At 47.1% G+C, this 15,429-nt stretch overlaps 2 protein-coding genes across 6 annotated transcripts in view; one reads left to right on the top strand and one right to left on the bottom strand.

The window, feature by feature from the left end:
• SNED1 (sushi, nidogen and EGF like domains 1) overlaps positions 1-15,429 on the bottom strand; it is a 3,096,442-nt gene that overhangs the window by 815,933 nt on the left and 2,265,080 nt on the right. The window lies entirely within an intron of this gene.
• Positions 372-13,738, top strand: LOC146785413 (uncharacterized). The gene is made up of 3 exons (XM_085635143.1): positions 372-458; positions 6,123-7,917; positions 13,663-13,738. The coding sequence occupies exons 2-3, from the start codon at positions 6,689-6,691 to the stop codon at positions 13,736-13,738; spliced, it is 1,305 nt and encodes a 434-aa protein (XP_085491269.1). The 5' UTR covers positions 372-458; positions 6,123-6,688.

Here is a 15,429-nt window from a genome sequence, read left to right as displayed (position 1 = left end):
ATAAGGGGACTGTGTATGTAAGTTCTTTGTGCTACTCCTTGCAATACTGAAGAGTGTTGTGTGGACTGTAGGACCACCCTTAAGGGTTAATAAACGTTGTCTTGTACTTTGCAGTTTCCGTGCCAACTTCCTTGTAGATTGCGTTACAGAAGAGCGAACCTTTGTCTCTTGCGGGCCTAGCTGGGGCTTGTATTCAACAATTGGCGCCCAACGTGGGGCTCATCGGCGACTCGGATGCTCGAAGGACTGGTCGCGACGAAGGTGAGGAATTTGGCCGGGGACGTGATCACTGCCAGCGGCGTCTTAGCCCTGGCATCCCGAGGTTTTCTCTTCCTTCCCTTCCGAGCTGACCGTCTGGGTGGCGCCGGTCATCGACTGAGACCTCTTCTGTCGGTCCTGCCGTGAGAGCCGTTTGGGCGATTGTGGAGCTTGGCAGTTGGAACCTGGACTCTTGATTGGTAAGAACCGTTGTACGGTACTTGCTCCGAGTTTTGAAGTCTGGGTTGGCTATTTGAGTTTGATTTGTGATGACTAGTCATATTTTGAATTTGTCTTTGTGAAATATATGCGTTGCAACACATATAGGCAGGTAATGTGGAGAAATTTCTCCGGAGCTGTGTAAACTTGGAACGGCGCAACGATTAAGTGCCATTTTATTTTGATAATATTGCATATTTTGCATTATTTTTAGCATGCCTGCTTTTAGCGCACTCCGTAAGTGGGGTTGCTGCTTTGGAAGCCGGTTGAACCTCGAGGAATCCGCTCCAGCCCCCCCAGAGGGGACTCCTAATAGGGATATGTATGTGAAACATGGTCTTTCTTCCATAATGTACAGCACATTGTGGAGGAAATATACTAGGAAGGATCCTGAGTTGCGATGGCCGTTGTATGGATCATTTGATATGCGTAAGATTGAGTATGTGGAACAGTGTCTGTGTAAGCGTCGTGCTCGTCAGGATATGTTTGAGTGTGTGCGGTTATGGGTGAAGGAAGTGCGTGAGCGAGAGAAACGTGAGAAAGCACTGTTTGATAAAGAGCAACGAAAGAATGATCATGTGCGAGCAGAAGAAGCGAAGAGTCGGGAGGACAAAGAGCAGGCGGAGAAACACGAGAAAGAGCGTAAGCTCCAAGTTTCGGGTCAATATGTCGTTCGCCAGCCGCTTTATCCTGTCCTTAATAATCCTGATGATGATTTTTATCTACTAGATCGCTCTCCGCCCCCTTATGTTGGCGCATCTGCTCCACGGCCGCAAGATTCTGGCCCAGCCTCGGGTAAGGTAGACACGCGGTCCATGCTATCGGCCGAGAACATGGCTGACCTTCGGAAACTTTCCTTTCGTGCACTCAAGGGCAGGATGTCCATAGAGGACTTATTTCAAACTTGGGGGTCATGGCAAGATAGAGAGAGGGTGTATTTTTTGTCTCATTTTGCTGACGACGTAATTGCTGCTTTCCGAAAATATTCCGGTGTTTTTGAGCCTGCAGAGGTGACCTCGGAGGTTAAAGCATTACATGACGGTGTTTTTTCTCCCCCTAAGGCTCCAGAGGCGGCTCGACGACTGTTCGCCTTGCGGGACGAAGTGCTGGCGCTTAGAGAGAAAGCACGTCACCGAGCTGAGGAGGAGCAGCAGGATTCGGTTGCAGCAGGGGGCCATTCATCCACCTCCCAGTCAGATAAGGATGACATAGTGCATGTTAAACCAATGCGAGAGGCGGCACCTTTGTATGTCCCTCCGAAAGGAGCAGGGACTAGCTCGGACATTAACTCTGCCGATGCTAGGGGATATTTTGTGTATAATTGGGTTTATACTCCATGGCATAGAGCCGATGTTATGGCGTTAAAGAATGCATTACCTGACCCCCGCAAGAATCCAGCGGCCTTCTATGAAGAAGTTGAGGGGGCCTTGAATTCCTGCATTATGACCCTAGCGGATATAGACTTGTTCTTTGGCCTTATTCTACCACCGGACACGTGGCGATCTGTCCGAAAGGTGGATGATATAGTTGCTTTTAAGGCCCGGTGGTCTGACCTTGAGGATGAGGATAGGGAGCGGAAGCCCGCACAGAAACCACCTCAGAGTATTTTAGATCTTCCTGCTGCTATTGTCGCTAAATTAAAAACAATAATCCCTCCTAAAAAGATTGATTGGAATATGTTGGCGGCATGTAAGCAGAAGGTTGATGAGTCAGTGGCAGATTTCTTCACGCGCTTTGAAGAAACGTTCCATGACTTTAGTGGTCAGTCGCTTACCGACGACACAGGCCGCCACCTTTTTGCGGACAAATATGTGGCTAATCTGCTGCCGGCAGTTGCGGCCCGGTTAAAAGCGAGTGAGAGTTCTTGGTCCTCCGCGACACCGACGGCCCTTCTGACCATCGCCCAGTATTATGAGCGTCAGGAGCAAGAGGCGAAGGGCCAGGAGGAGAAGAAATCGAAAGATCTCAAAACAAAAGTAATGTTAGCACAAGTATATGGCCCGCCCCGCCGGGGTAATACTAATAATAGGGGCAGGGGCGGATCTTATGGTCCCCCTTCGGGCCGATCTGATTTGAATAGAAACCAATGTGCGTACTGTAAGCAGTTGGGCCATTGGGCCAGGGAGTGCCCAGCGTTGCATGCTTCGCGGCAGGGGCACACCCCGGGTGGCCAGAGAGGTAGAGGGGGTTTCTCAAACTTTAGAGGAAATTCTAATGATAATGTCCGTTTCGACACTGCGGGGCAGCACCGGGATAGCTCAAATGTGTTTGATCGTCAGCACCAGTATCATGTATCAGACGCCGATCATTCGGGGTATCATGATTCTCAGCATGCATAGGAATGCGTTGGATGGGGGTCTGAAGCAGTTGAGGTGCCGGTCGATCAGACGGGTCCTTATGTATCGGCTGAGGTTTTAGGTTCTACTGATCAGTTCCTAGTGGATACAGGAGCGACACGTAGTGCATTATCTAGGTACCTGGCTCCAGGGGCTCCCCCATCCGGCTCAATGGTTACATCGGTAGGGTTTGACGGTGCGCTCTCCCGCAGCCCTCTTTCGCAGCCCCTTGCATTTCAGGTTGATTGTTTCTCTGCACCCTGTTCGTTTTTGCTTGCCCCGTATACACCGGATAACATTATGGGCCTTGACATGTTAAAACACTTTAGGGCTACGATTCGCTGTTCCCCCGAGGGTGTGAGAGTGATTCTAAATGACAATTACCCCCGATCCGAGCGGATGTGTACGATCTCAGAGGAGGCTTTGTTGGCTACCCTCCCCCGCGCTTTATGGGCGACTTCGGACACGGATGTGGGACAAATGGTGATTCCTCCGGTCCACATTAGTGTTCAGGAGGGGGCGGTGCTACCACGCCTCCCGCAGTATCGCATTTCCCAGGAGGGCGAGGAAGCTCTCATACAGATTGTGCAAGATTTGATCGCAGTAGGAGTAGTGGAAGAGGTTCCCTACAATATCTGTAACAGTCCGATTCTCCCTATTCTGAAAAAGGACACGGATGCCAAGGTCTATCGGTTCATTATTGATTTGAGAGAGGTTAACAAGATCGTGATACCTCAGTACCCGGTGGTTTCTGATATCACGACGTTGCTCACCCTGGTCCCGCCTACGGCGACCGTGTTCTCAGTGATTGATTTGAAAAATGCCTTCTTTTCTATTCCCATCCACCCTGATAGCCGATTTCTCTTTGGGTTCACATTAAACAATAGATCTTATCGCTTTTGTAGAATTCCCCAGGGCTACACAGAAAGCCCTAGTATTTACAGTCAGGCTTTGAAGCGACAGTTGGATTCCTTTGCTTTACTCGAGGGGGTCGCCCTCATTCAATATGTTGATGACATCCTGTTGGCGGCTGACACCCTGGAGTTGTGTGAGAAAAGTACGATAGCCTTACTTTCTTTTTTAGCGTCCCACAATCATAAGGTCTCTAGGAAGAAATTGCAATTCTGTAGACCAAAGGTGACTTATCTGGGTCACCTTTTGTCTAAGGAGGGGCGTGCACTCACACCAGATCGTATCCAAGTAATTTTGGACACACCGAGACCATCCACGCAGAAGGATGTGCGTGCATTTTTGGGTCTCGTTTCTTTTTGTAGACAGTGGATATTGGGGTTTTCACATACGGCTAAGCCATTACTAGCTCTCCTGACAAAAGATACGCCCATCCCAATCCCTTGGTCAGATGAGTGTGATGCTGCTTTTCAGCAATTGCGACAGGCCCTTTGTTCCGCACCAGTGTTAGGGACCCCTGATTATGCAAAACCCTTTTCATTGTATGTGCATGAGAAAGATGGATGTGCATTATCAGTTTTAGTGCAGATGCACGGCGACAAGCAGCGCCCGTGTGCATACTTTTCGGCTGTGCTTGATCCTGTCGCCCGAGCATTACCAGGGTGTTTTCGCTCGGTTGCGGCGACAGCTGTGTCAATACGGCAGAGTGAAGGAATTGTGTTATCCCATAAACTGTTGGTGTTAGTTCCCCATGCTGTTGATGCTCTGCTTAACCAAACAAAGACGCAGCATTTGACCAGTGCCCGTTTAACGGGATATGAGTTGACGCTTTTGGCTCCTCATATTACGTTGAAAAGGTGCGTGACATTAAACCCGGCCACATTGTTGCCATACCCCGAGACCCAGCCGGAGGCGCAGAAAGCGCATGATTGTATTCTTGTGACTGAGGAACAGACAAAGGGTCGTATCGATCTCCAGGATACGCCCTTTTCAGAGGTAGATGGAGAACTATGGGTAGATGGGTCATGTCTGAAGCTACCAGATGGTACGACTTCAGCAGCGTATGCAATTACCACGTTACAAACGATAGTGGAGACAGCACGCATACCACAGAAGTCAGCTCAAGCAGCAGAACTAATAGCGTTAACACGAGCATGTGAGCTCAGTACAGGATTGTGTGTGAATGTTTACACAGACAGCCGCTATGCCTTCGGAGTAGCGCACGATTTCGGCATACTCTGGAAGGAGAGAGGGTTTCTAACGTCACATGGGGTACAGATAATGCATGGGGAGTTAGTTCATAATCTTTTAACTGCATTGACGTACCCGAAGAAAATTGCTATTGTTAAATGTAGCGCCCATAGGAAAGTAGTTGATAAAGTTGGAGAAGGGAATGCGTTAGCAGACCGAGTGGCACGGGAGACTGCGATGCAGCCTGGTGCTACTGCCATGTATGTAGTGAAATCACAGATGGAGAGATGGCGTGATGCAAAGGAAGAAGTGCGAGAAATACAAAGGACCGCTTCTGAAAAGGAGCGGGAGCAATGGGCTAGCGAGGGAGAGTTGGATGACGAGGGTTGTTGGAGAAATAAACAGATGGATAGATGGAAGTTACCCACGGCTTTCGTACAACCTATGGTTCAAATGGCACATGGGCTAGCACATGTTGGAGCTTCCGCAATTGTGAAATTGCTTACCCAAGTCTGGGAGCATCCAGAGATTGCTAGCACAGCAAAGAGGGTGGTACAGACCTGTATGATCTGTCTGAAGTATAACCCAGGGAAAGGCACGCGAACTCCAGCAGGAGGATTTGCGACGCCCACTGCACCCTTTGAGGTTCTGCAGATGGATTACATCCAGCTTGAGCGCTGTAATAATTTGAAGTATGTTCTAGTAGTGGTGTGCGCCTTTAGTAAATGGGTTGAGGCGTACCCTGCGAAAGACAATACTGCGATGACTACAGCGAAGCTATTACTGAAAGAGTTTTTCCCTCGATATGGCGTCTGTAGGCTTCTGTGGAGTGATAATGGCCCTCACTTTGTAGCGGATGTTATAAAGTATGTCTTGAAGGGCCTAGGCATCACTCAGAAGTTCCACGCCGTGTTCCACCCTCAGTCTGCAGGACTGGTCGAGAAGTATAATGGTACACTGAAGCTTAAGATTGCCAAAATTCAAGCTTCAACATCTTTGACTTGGCCAGACGCCTTACCACTGGCATTATTGTCAATTAGGTCGGTGCCACACTCTCGAACCGGCCTTACGCCCTACGAGGTTGTATTTGGACGACCAATGAACATTTGGGGTCCACCAAGGCCTAAGGCTGTGTATGATGTACCTTGTGTGATGATGAGTGATTATCTGGCACAGTTAACGGATAACTTGGTTTCTATTCATCAACAGGTCCGAGAGGCGCTCCCTGATCGGTCTACTGGCGAAGGACATGGTCTGCGGCCCGGAGACCAGGTGATGATCAGGGTCTTCGACAGGTCGAATAGTCTGGAGCCCCGATGGACCGGACCTGAGCAAGTTCTTCTTGCGACGAGGACGGCAGTACGAGTCTCGAACAAGAAGAACTGGATCCATTCCCTGCACTGTCGGAAGGTGCCGCCCGGATTGGTGGAGACTGCCGTGCTGACCGATCAACGAGAAGTCCTGGCAGCAGAGACAGGCCGTGCTGCAAAGCCAAACGAAACTGAGGAGCTCTTTTCGGACCACACGACTTCTGGAGGAAGACGATATCATCTGCGACCAAGGAAGTGAGATCTTTAGTACCGGGACATACTGTCAGAACGGCCCTTGGGTTAGTGAAACGGAGAGCCGCTGTGGCAAGGGGGGGGGATCAGCCCTGCATTAGTGTAGCGACACCCGTCTTGGCCCGTTGGTGAAGAAATCAACCGCTGCCCAAGGGGAAGAGTTCTGACAGACTTTTAGTTTCAGGAAGTTATTAGGGTATTGTTTCCTTTGACATGGAGAAGAAGAAAATACTTTGTGCGTTGGGGTTCATGCTAACAATAGCTATTGTTGGCATAACAACATGGTTTGTGGAGGAGGCCACTCCAGCCCGAGAGACACTTGTGTTGACGACTCCAGTGCCTGCGGAGCACTACTTTTACACATTGCCATATCAGGAGTTGAAGCATCGACAGTCCTATTTGAACAACACTTTTATCCAGATGCTGCATCATACCCACGTTGCTACGAACGCTACGAACTGTTGGATATGTGGGATGATGCCAGCTCATCAGAAGAAAGGAGGTACGCCATTCATACCACTTCCTTTCTCTCACAATGGCTCTTGTAGAGCATGGTACACTTTGCTGTTTGCAACCCGGAAACCAACAGTGGGACGATTGCTGTTCAGACTTAATAAAGAATGTCATCAGGACAGAAGTGGATACCCACAAGCGAATGGAACAATTTGGGAATGGGAAGAGTACCGACCGGACAATGAATCCATTCCCTATATCTTCACAAACACTAGAGACACTATGGGGAAGGATAAGTTTGTAATCCAAGTGGCACAAGCCCAAGCGGACCTATGTGTCCAGAGTGTGGGTTTTATTCCTGTTGGTGTCAGTGATTGTATAAAGGTATTAAATATTGACGGGCTAAACAACAGCACCTTCCTAGCATCCCATAATACCTATTTTGTGTGTGGAAATAAAGGTTATTACCGTTTGCCAGCTGGGTGGTCTGGGGTATGCTATGTATCATTCCTATTACCCCCTGTATTCCTAGCACCTGCATCGTATCACAAAGATCTGAAATTGCTGAATAATGTGACTGTAAACAGATATAAACGTACTTTATCAATTAATGAAGTAGATCAGACGGACACTAGCTTGCAACAGTATATTGATTTCAACTTGGGACTGTTCTTCTTTGTCGGAGCTGCTTTGAATAGTAGAAAGATCCGAAGATTAACGAGAGTGGTGGAAGCTGTGACTAATCAGACCGCTGCTGCTCTTGGGAATCTTACGGAAGAACTACAAATCACCAGAATAGTTGCATTGCAGAATCGTATGGTATTAGATGTGATGTTAGCTGATCGAGGAGGAGCTTGTAAAATTATAGGAAGTAGCTGTTGTGTGTTTATCCCTGATCATACGCCATCCGTTTATAACGCCATCAATAAGTTGCATAAAGTAGCCGCCGAAATCCACACGGAAAACGGCACATGGTCCTTTTCTGGATGGTTTTGGGCGTTGGTTACTGCCTGGGGTTGGAAGGTTCTAACTGGCCTCTGTATTATCATAGCAATTCTGTTTTTTCTCTGTATGTGTATTCAATGTGGACCATTATGCTGTTCTGTATGCATTTCATTCTGCATTCCAGACAAGAAAGCTATTGCCGAAGTTGCTCGCCAGAAGGGTCTAGCTAAAGAGGTTAAAGGAATGATGATAATTGATATATACGATGATTATTCCTGGAAGCCGGATGTCTTCAGTAAATGCTGAAAGGGTCGTCTGTTGTAAATTAAGGCAGATCGTGATTAAGCATTCACTGAAAACATTAATGTTTCCCTTTATCGTGTTCTCTTCAGTATGTTGGCCGAAGTCTGGACTCCATTTTGTATTGACGTGCTGCCACGTGTTCGCCATGAGGAGAGTCCGACCTCTGTGTTAGTTGCTCTTGTAATCTGCCTAGCAACAGTTTATAAATAGTCCTCTTGTCCATTTGGCGCATGCCCAGAACTGACCACGTCTGTTATAATTAGTTCTGCTTGACCATGTGTTTTCGCGGGCTCAAGGAGTGTGTTAGCTCCGCCCATGTATTGATTTAGAATCGAGAATGACCCTAAATGGTAATGTTCTTTGACTTCATGTGCTATCCACCCACTCATGAGCCCCTCTGTTGTGTATATAAGGGGACTGTGTATGTAAGTTCTTTGTGCTACTCCTTGCAATACTGAAGAGTGTTGTGTGGACTGTAGGACCACCCTTAAGGGTTAATAAACGTTGTCTTGTACTTTGCAGTTTCCGTGCCAACTTCCTTGTAGATTGCGTTACAGAAGAGCGAACCTTTGTCTCTTGCGGGCCTAGCTGGGGCTTGTATTCAACATAGCTTTCTTACTGATCCATTCCGTGAGCAGCCTATCCTCTAACAGTGAGGCCTCTGGGAGGATGGTGCCCTGCGGGATGGCGGCCAGGAGTGCATGCTTGATCTGAAGGTAGCGGAACATTTCTGTAGCCGCCATGTGATATTTGTCTTGAAGTTGTACAAATGTAATGACGTTCCCATTAACCCATAGATCGCCCACCCTCGAGACACCTATCAAGTCCCATTGTTTAAACTCTTTACAACTACCTAGCCTGCCCGGTTTTCCGGTTTCCCAAAGCGGGGTGTATTGTGTGATTTTGTTAGACCATCTTAGTTTGTTAAGGACTACATACCATATTCGAATTGTGTGTTCAGTGGGTCCTGTGAGGTTCTTGTTGGAGGTTTTGTTGTAGAGTGCCCTCATGATTCCTCCCTCCCCCAGGATGTGTCTATCCATGCGAAAAGCGGGTTCAGTCTGGGGTGAGTTAAGACACTGGTTGAGCACTATAAGCTGGGAGGCCCAATAATATACCTGTATATTCGGGAGTGCTATACTGCCGTTATACAATCCTTTAACCAGCTTAGTCATAGCTATTCGGGCCGGTTTGCCGTCCCATAAGAGGCTGCGTACTTCTGCTTCTATCGCCCTGAAGTACGATGATCGAACAGGGAATGGGGTATTTTGCAGGGAATAGAGAAATCTGGGCAGCGCAATCATTTTGAAGATTGCAGCCCTTCCTAGCAGAGTCAGTGGGAGGGATTGCCAATGGTTGGTATCCCGACGCAGTCGTTTCCGGGGATCCTGGAGGTTGGTGACCATAAATTCTTCCGGGTACACTGTGGTGTATATCCCAAGATATCTGAAACGATTTTCTACCACTCGCACCTCACAGCCCTTAGGGAGGACTGAGGTAGGGCCACTCAAAACATATAAGATGGACTTAGTCCAGTTAATTGTATAACCGGAATATCGCCCGTATGACTCACAGATGTCCAGTAATCTAGTCTGCGAACGTCGTGGGGATGCCACATATAATAGCATGTCATCCGCATATAAAGATATCCCGTCCTCCCATCCCTCCGCCCATCGGAGTCCACGGATTATAGGATCATTCCTTACCCATACTGCCTGTGGTTCTAATATTAGGGCGAAGAGGAGTAGGGACAGCAGACAACCCTGCCTTGTTCCCCGCTCCAAGGAGAAAGTACGCGATAGCTGTCCGTTAACTACTACTTGCGCCAGCAGGTTTGTGTATAACAACTGCACTCAGGAGCAAAATTTGGGCCCAAATCCCATACGTTCAAGAACTGCGAAGAGGAATGGCCATTCGACCATGTAGAAGGCCATTCGCGCATCAAGGGAGAAGATGGTGGCTTCTTCCTGAATTGTGTGTCTACAGCCCAGCACGCCGTGCAAACGTCGCAAATTGAGTGCTGTGTTTTTACCCGGCATAAAGCCGGATTGGTCTGGATAAATGAACTTAGCAAGGAGGGGGTTAATCTGTTGGCCAGTGCTTTAGCCAATATCTTGGCTTCCCAATTGAGCAATGAAACAGGGCGATAAGAGGTGCATTCATGGGCAGGCTTTCCCGGCTTTCAAACGGCGACTATCGTTGCCATGTGTTGGTCCCTCGGGAGTCTCCTTCCTGAAGACTTGCTTTGTACATGTTCAACAAATACGGTGTTAATTAAGTCATTGTCCTTTTGTACAGTTCAATGGGGATGCCGTTAGGCCCCAGGGCTTTCCCTGATCGTATGCCTCCTATAGTTGCAGCTATTTCGTCTGGTGCAAAATCTGTTTCCAGCGAGTTAGCTTTGTCATCCGTTTTCCTTTTTCGGGACCAGAAAGTCGCAGAAACAGCAACTACAGCCTCTTTCTGGCACCGGAACCCTCTCTATGGCTCCCTTGGCCAAGAGAGCAATGACCTATTTCTGAAGCTAAGTCAGGTGATCCTCCATCAGCCGTTCGTAAGTTGGAGGCATGGAGGGAGAGGTAGTCTCAAAGGGAGGGAGCAGCCCCATCGGACTATCCGAAGAACCCACCTGTCTGAAGTGATGTTCTGCCAGTGGAGGAGGTGATGGCTGATCCAGCCCCTGATCTGGAAGGGCCGGACTAGGACGGTTTGGAGATTAAGGCTGCAGGGGGTTTGCGGGTCAGACCTGACCTCTGGCCGACTGACCCAAGGGGTCAGAATGAGCCGTGCCCACGGCTACGCAGAGGTTGCTGAATTTGCGCAGGTATGGCTGGCATGACTGAAAGCCCCTTCGTAGCCACGAAAGTGGCAAAAGGCAGATGGGAATGTGGGCCACTGAGAGGCCCAAGGACTTGGCAGTAGCCTGTGAGTCCTTAAAGTGCTCCAGCACCATGTCTGCCTTGTCTCCGAAGAGACAGGTGTTATCAAAGGGCATGTCCATGAGAGAGGGCTAGACATCCCCTGAAAAGCAAGAAGTTCTCAACCAGGCATGGTGTCGAACATCCACCATCTATAAAATCGCTCTCCCCAGCGAGATGATTGTGTCGAGACCACAATGAATGGTGAACTTTGCTGCATCTCTCCTGTCTGATAGTGCTTAGGAGAGGATGGCCTGGGCCTCCTCCGGGACCAGTGGCAGCACTTGCACAACTGTTTCCCACAGGGAGTGGGAGTAATGGTCCAATAGGCATGCAGTGTTCACTGACCGCAATGCAAGGCTGGTAAAAGAAAATTTTTTTTTACCCCAAGTAGTCAGCCTCTTCGAGTCCCTGTCCGGGGGTGCAGAAGGGAAGGCACTGTAAGAGGTAGAGGCCTGGACTAACTAGCTCTCAGGAGTAGGGTGGCTGGTGAGGAAATGTGCGTTGCCCGGTGCAGGGTGATGGCGGCGGGCAATTGTCCTTTTCACAGAAGCAGCTGGACTTGGACTAGGTTCCTAGTAGGACATCAGATAAGCCCTCGTTGAAGGGCAGCAAGGATTCTGAGAAGGAGATACCTGGCTGCAGGAGCTCTGTCAAAATATCCATCTTGACTGCCATGGACGGGAGCTGAAGGTCCAGGACCTCAGCTGCCCTTTGCACCACAATAGCGTATGATTAGGCTATCTGGTTTTAGGTTTAAACCTATAATAACTGATAAAACCCCACCGAAAGGAAAATAAACATATAAACACTGAAAAAACACCTTTGCAACCACAAACTGAGTGCCATTCAAAGAAAGGAAATGATGAGTAAAAGAGTCATTTTTATTTCTTCCTCAAGGGGCCAATACAATGCATGCAACCTTGTTATACAAGGCAGCAGCAAGAAAGACTGGTCTAACATTATTCTGCTTGAGTTTTGTTGTTTAGGGATGTCACTAAAACATTGTCTCTTCTTTCTTCTGCTTTTTTCAGTTTTGTGGTCTTTGGTCTAAAGATGCAGAGTTTAAAAGCATGTTTTAGGTCTCATTTAGTTATTTTATAAATGGTAGAGAATCAGGAAATATCAAAATCATAAATGATATTTTAGCTACATTTGATTTCACTGATAGATAAAATGGCTGGTTTAATAAGAATCTTTCCCAATGTGTACCATCACATTTACCCATAGACTGAAAATTGTTGAAATAAATACAAGGTGTAGTACAGGTATATGTGAAAAGAATGTTGTCACCAAGCATCTGATATACTGGTGAAAATATGACATCAGACGTTTGGTAAACATGGGACGCAGTGTCACTTGGAATGCTGCTGAAAAAAAATCCTACCGAGTTCAATAAAGATTGGAGTGATATTGTTTGTATTTGCAAAACTTCAGCTACGTATATGAAAAAGTAGTATGGTGGCCGGTCAAAATCAATACCTGAGCTGAAGTGCTTCCCTGTAAGAGATCCTTGTCACGTGCTAGATGGTATGCTGAAAGCATCTTTACAATCTTCAGAGTAAATGAAGAGTGCTATTGACTTTGTAGTCCATACGGTGCACCGTTACGTTATGCCCGGGAACTAAAATACAAATATTTCTCATTTTGTGCTTTGTGTGGCATCAAAGAAAGAGTCATGCTAACTGTGTCATTTAGCCGGTGGTTCTCAATCCTAGAGGCCGTGCATGCTATATTATCCATGTGGCGACCGTTTACAGAAGTTTTGCTTAGTGATGATGCCAAAGGCAAGAAATGTGACAATCATTGCTCACATATTGAAAGTGATGTGAAAAAAGTACAGTCTACAGCATGCTTAGGTTTGTACAGGAAAACCTGACTGCTGTAGTGGAAAACAATCAAAATACTAGAGTCTGAAAACACCCTTGTCTGCCAAGTGTTCAGCGTAATTGGTGTAGATGTGAAACATCTCCTTAAGAGTAGACTGGACGACATTTTCAGTGACTTTGGCACTGCAACATGCTCCATGTTAGAATTTTTGCCACTTGGTAAGCAAAGAAATGTTGAGGAGCAATGCAGGAAATTTTATTTTGCAGTCTATGCGAAAAGGCTTGCAATGATGCATAGAAATGTCCCTCCACCAACCATGGCATTTGAAGTTTATGAAGACTCACTGAGGACCTCTGCACAAGTTCTGGATCCATTCAGAATTTTTTCCAGACTTTGAAAAGTACTGCTTCATTTTTGACTGCTTCAATAACTGAGGGCATATGGGCCCAATTTAACTCATATGTTGCAGAACATGTTGGCGCCATGTCCGTAGCCGCTGGCAGGGAACCAGATGGAGCCCCCTCTGAGGCTCTGGGGCTAGCGTCAGGCCGTCCAAGTATGGGGCACATGGAGTCGTACAATTCTTTGAGCTGGGCAGGGGTCACTCCGGCTCCCAGGAAGACAGGGAAGTGCAGAGCTGACTCAGGTGCAGGTTTAGCGGAACAAGGCCTAGAACGCCGAGACTGCACGCTTCAACTTCTTATGTGTTTTGTGCTTCCTACCTATCTGTCTTGACAGCTTTGAGTGGGAGGACGAAGACTTAGGACTCCCGGAGCAGTGCCTGGACATTCCTCTCGACCAGGACCGTGATTGAAACCTCCGAAGAGAACAACGTGGTGCCGAGCGCCGGGTCACAAGCAGGTTAGGGACCTCTCCCTTAAAGCTTTCAGAGCCATGGCCTGGTAGTCGGAGCAAAACTTCGAGTCGTTGTCGCGCTCCAGACACCAGAGACAAACCAGGTGTGGGCCCGTCACCAATATGGTGTGGTGACAGGTGCCATACAGTTTGAACCCAGAAGTCTTCTAGAACATGAAGAAAAATCTACATACCAAAAAAGGGGATGACAAAACATCAAAAAAAGCCTGTCAAAAAGTGACAGAGGGTAGCTCTCTTCACATGGATGGTGCGGAAAGAAAGAAACTGAAGTCAGCACACCGAGGTGGTGCCTTTATAGGTGATTTGGAAATCACAGGGCAGACAACACCAATGACGTCATGCGGATCTGCCTGACGCCACCTACCGGTGTGCGGGGATATTGCTTGAAGAAAAGCCTTCCAGATCCAGTCTGACACCTGGGAAATTTAAAGGTAAGAAATCTGCAGCTAGATGTCTCTATCAGATATTGTGTCTTGAATATATAGCATAGGAAGTCCCAAGTCACTGATGCTGATATCTAAAGCTTCCTCTGCTATGAAGATTGCAAGCCATATTACTCTCACGAAAGCAACCTTAACAAGAACCAACTCTCATTCGAATTAGTTCCAAGCCCTTTAAGATGATTCAATATTCTGTGTAAACAAGGAAACTCAATTACTCACCCTCAACCTAGCCATACCTCCTCATTTCTAACCCAAAGACTATTTACACCTAAATAGCAGATTTTTACGAAAGCACCTCACATTATATACCTTCACATTATGTCAAAGCACAAAACTGCACTTAGAGTGCCCCATTTTTCAAGGACACCCAAAACTGTGCCTCATGTGCCACCAAGCCTCACCTCATATCTGATTGCCGAGCAATTCTTCATGGGCTTCCGTAAATGTACACAGTTCCAGGAAAGGGTCACCTCTCATATGGTCAACCAACTTGCAAAGTGCCATGTTATCTTTCTCACTGTTATTCATGGAAATCTCCTAGTATCTCACCTCTCCCTAAGGCCTATACCACATCCTACCTGCTACACTATTTTCAGGGGGTAATCGTCATGAGCAATTATGCAAACCCAACATGTGATTTAATGAATACTTTATTTCAAGTTCCAGTGGCCACGAGTTGCACTTGGGACCTTTGAGCTTCTTCAAGGCTGTGATTGAGCCAAATAAGGTTGTCATCAAAGAATGTACCAGAAAAATGTTTCCAGCACCCAACACATAATGTGTTAACACTCATTTGACAACATTTTTCTAAAGATGTGTGCAGTGATCATTCTATGCAAGCCAATTAGATGTGTGAGTTGTAAAGAAAAGGTAAATGTGCAAAGAACAAAATATCTTTAAGGAAAGCTAGACACATATAAAAGTCAATACAGAGTCGATTGCAAGCAAGATATCCAGTGTAGTTAAGCTCTAATATTAGCTGTGGAACTTTTCAAACAAGATAGAAAATCATAAATATGCTTCAATAAAAGAGTCGTTAGCAAGTGTAATGTTCACATAGAGTATAGGTGTGCATACACTGATGGTTAATTTGTTATCTAGAAAGATACCAAACAGATCCTCTAACGGGAAAAGCGCAACATTATGATTAGATCTTCATATCTAAATTTGTCATGCTGAAGTATAC

Source organism: Triturus cristatus, chromosome 11 (assembly GCF_964204655.1).
Source record: "Triturus cristatus chromosome 11, aTriCri1.1, whole genome shotgun sequence".
In the NCBI taxonomy this organism is placed as follows: Eukaryota; Metazoa; Chordata; class Amphibia; order Caudata; family Salamandridae; genus Triturus; species Triturus cristatus.
The sequence above is the reverse complement of the archived record's forward strand: the minus strand, read 5'-3'. Positions and strand labels throughout refer to the sequence as shown.